We start from the raw sequence: 1142 nt of genomic DNA on the forward strand, positions 1-1142 counted from the left end.
ACTTTAACAACCTGAAGTCTGTTGATACTTAGAAAACACAAGTTGTGAGTGTGGTGATGTGGTGACGCAGCGTGGAGTCTTCTGACCGTTAGAAGACTCGTGAGAAGTAAAGGTCACGTGTGGGAGGAGCCGCAGCTCAAACAGTGATGTGTGGTTTTGTGCGGCAGGTGTTTGTGGTGTCGGAGGCGTACGGCGTCGGCCCCGACTGGGCGGAGCTTCTGTTCCAGAAGGTGATTCTGAAAGGAGACTTTGTTTACCTGGAGGAGCTGAAACGCCACCGCCCGCTGACCTCCAGCCTGTTCGAGGACATTTTCAAGAAGTGAGACGCTGACCTGGTCCTTCGTGAGCCCCCCCGACGGTCTGACCTCAGCTCACGTTGTGTGTCTTTGTGGTTTCAGACTGGACGGCGCTCCCAGCAGCGTCACGCCGCACGTGAAGCGCCTGCTGACGCACTGCGAGGACGTGTACAGCCACTACAGACTGGCCTACCAGCAGAACCTGGAGCACGTCACCAAAACCATGCTGCAGGACGCAGAGACGTCCAACTACCTGAACGACAGACTGGCCAGCTGATCCGCTGAGACACTGGTCTGTCCAAGGAATCTGAAGGACTGCACAAAACTTATTGAGCAGATATAAGTTTGTTCTCTTATCTTCTGTGGAGATTAAAATCCATTGGACTGATGCTCTCAGTGAAACATCTCTGTTAGTTGAGAGTAAAAAGATGAAATGTTACAAGCTGAGAATCAACAGAAAACCTTCATGAAATGTAAATTAAAGAGACTTTTGAAACGGCTCTGAATGGAATCTGTTCTTTGACTTTCAGCAGCTTCACATGTTCACTGCTCACTTGTGTTTGTTTGGTTTTTATTAAACTGACTCGTGGACCCGTCGTCTCCAGACGTGAACGCTTCAGGTTGAACGAGGCCGAGCAGGAAATCCTCCGTCAGGATCAGCAGCTTGAGAATCAGAGCGATCGGCCCATTAGAGATGTGGACAAACGGGCGATCAAGAATATTTTCATCTCTCTCTAAATGCTAAAGGCTAAATCAGTTAGCAATAGGTAGTCAATAATGGCCCTGAACAGAAGCTGTTTGATATAATTATAACAGTAGATTTAATGTGATTGGTTATAAAATATT

The 1142-nt window shown here is 48.1% G+C and overlaps 1 protein-coding gene across 1 annotated transcript in view; it reads left to right on the forward strand.

The window, feature by feature from the left end:
* spg11 (SPG11 vesicle trafficking associated, spatacsin) overlaps positions 1-790 on the forward strand; it is a 33882-nt gene extending 33092 nt beyond the window's left edge. The window contains exons 39-40 of the mRNA XM_061077358.1: positions 168-319; positions 399-790. Coding sequence (XP_060933341.1) covers positions 168-319; positions 399-573 — 327 coding nt within the window. The 3' untranslated portion in view covers positions 574-790. The remainder of the gene's footprint in view (positions 1-167; positions 320-398) is intronic.
* Positions 791-1142: the final 352 nt, after the last annotated feature.

This window comes from Limanda limanda, chromosome 8, assembly GCF_963576545.1.
Source record: "Limanda limanda chromosome 8, fLimLim1.1, whole genome shotgun sequence".
Taxonomy (NCBI): domain Eukaryota; kingdom Metazoa; phylum Chordata; class Actinopteri; order Pleuronectiformes; family Pleuronectidae; genus Limanda; species Limanda limanda.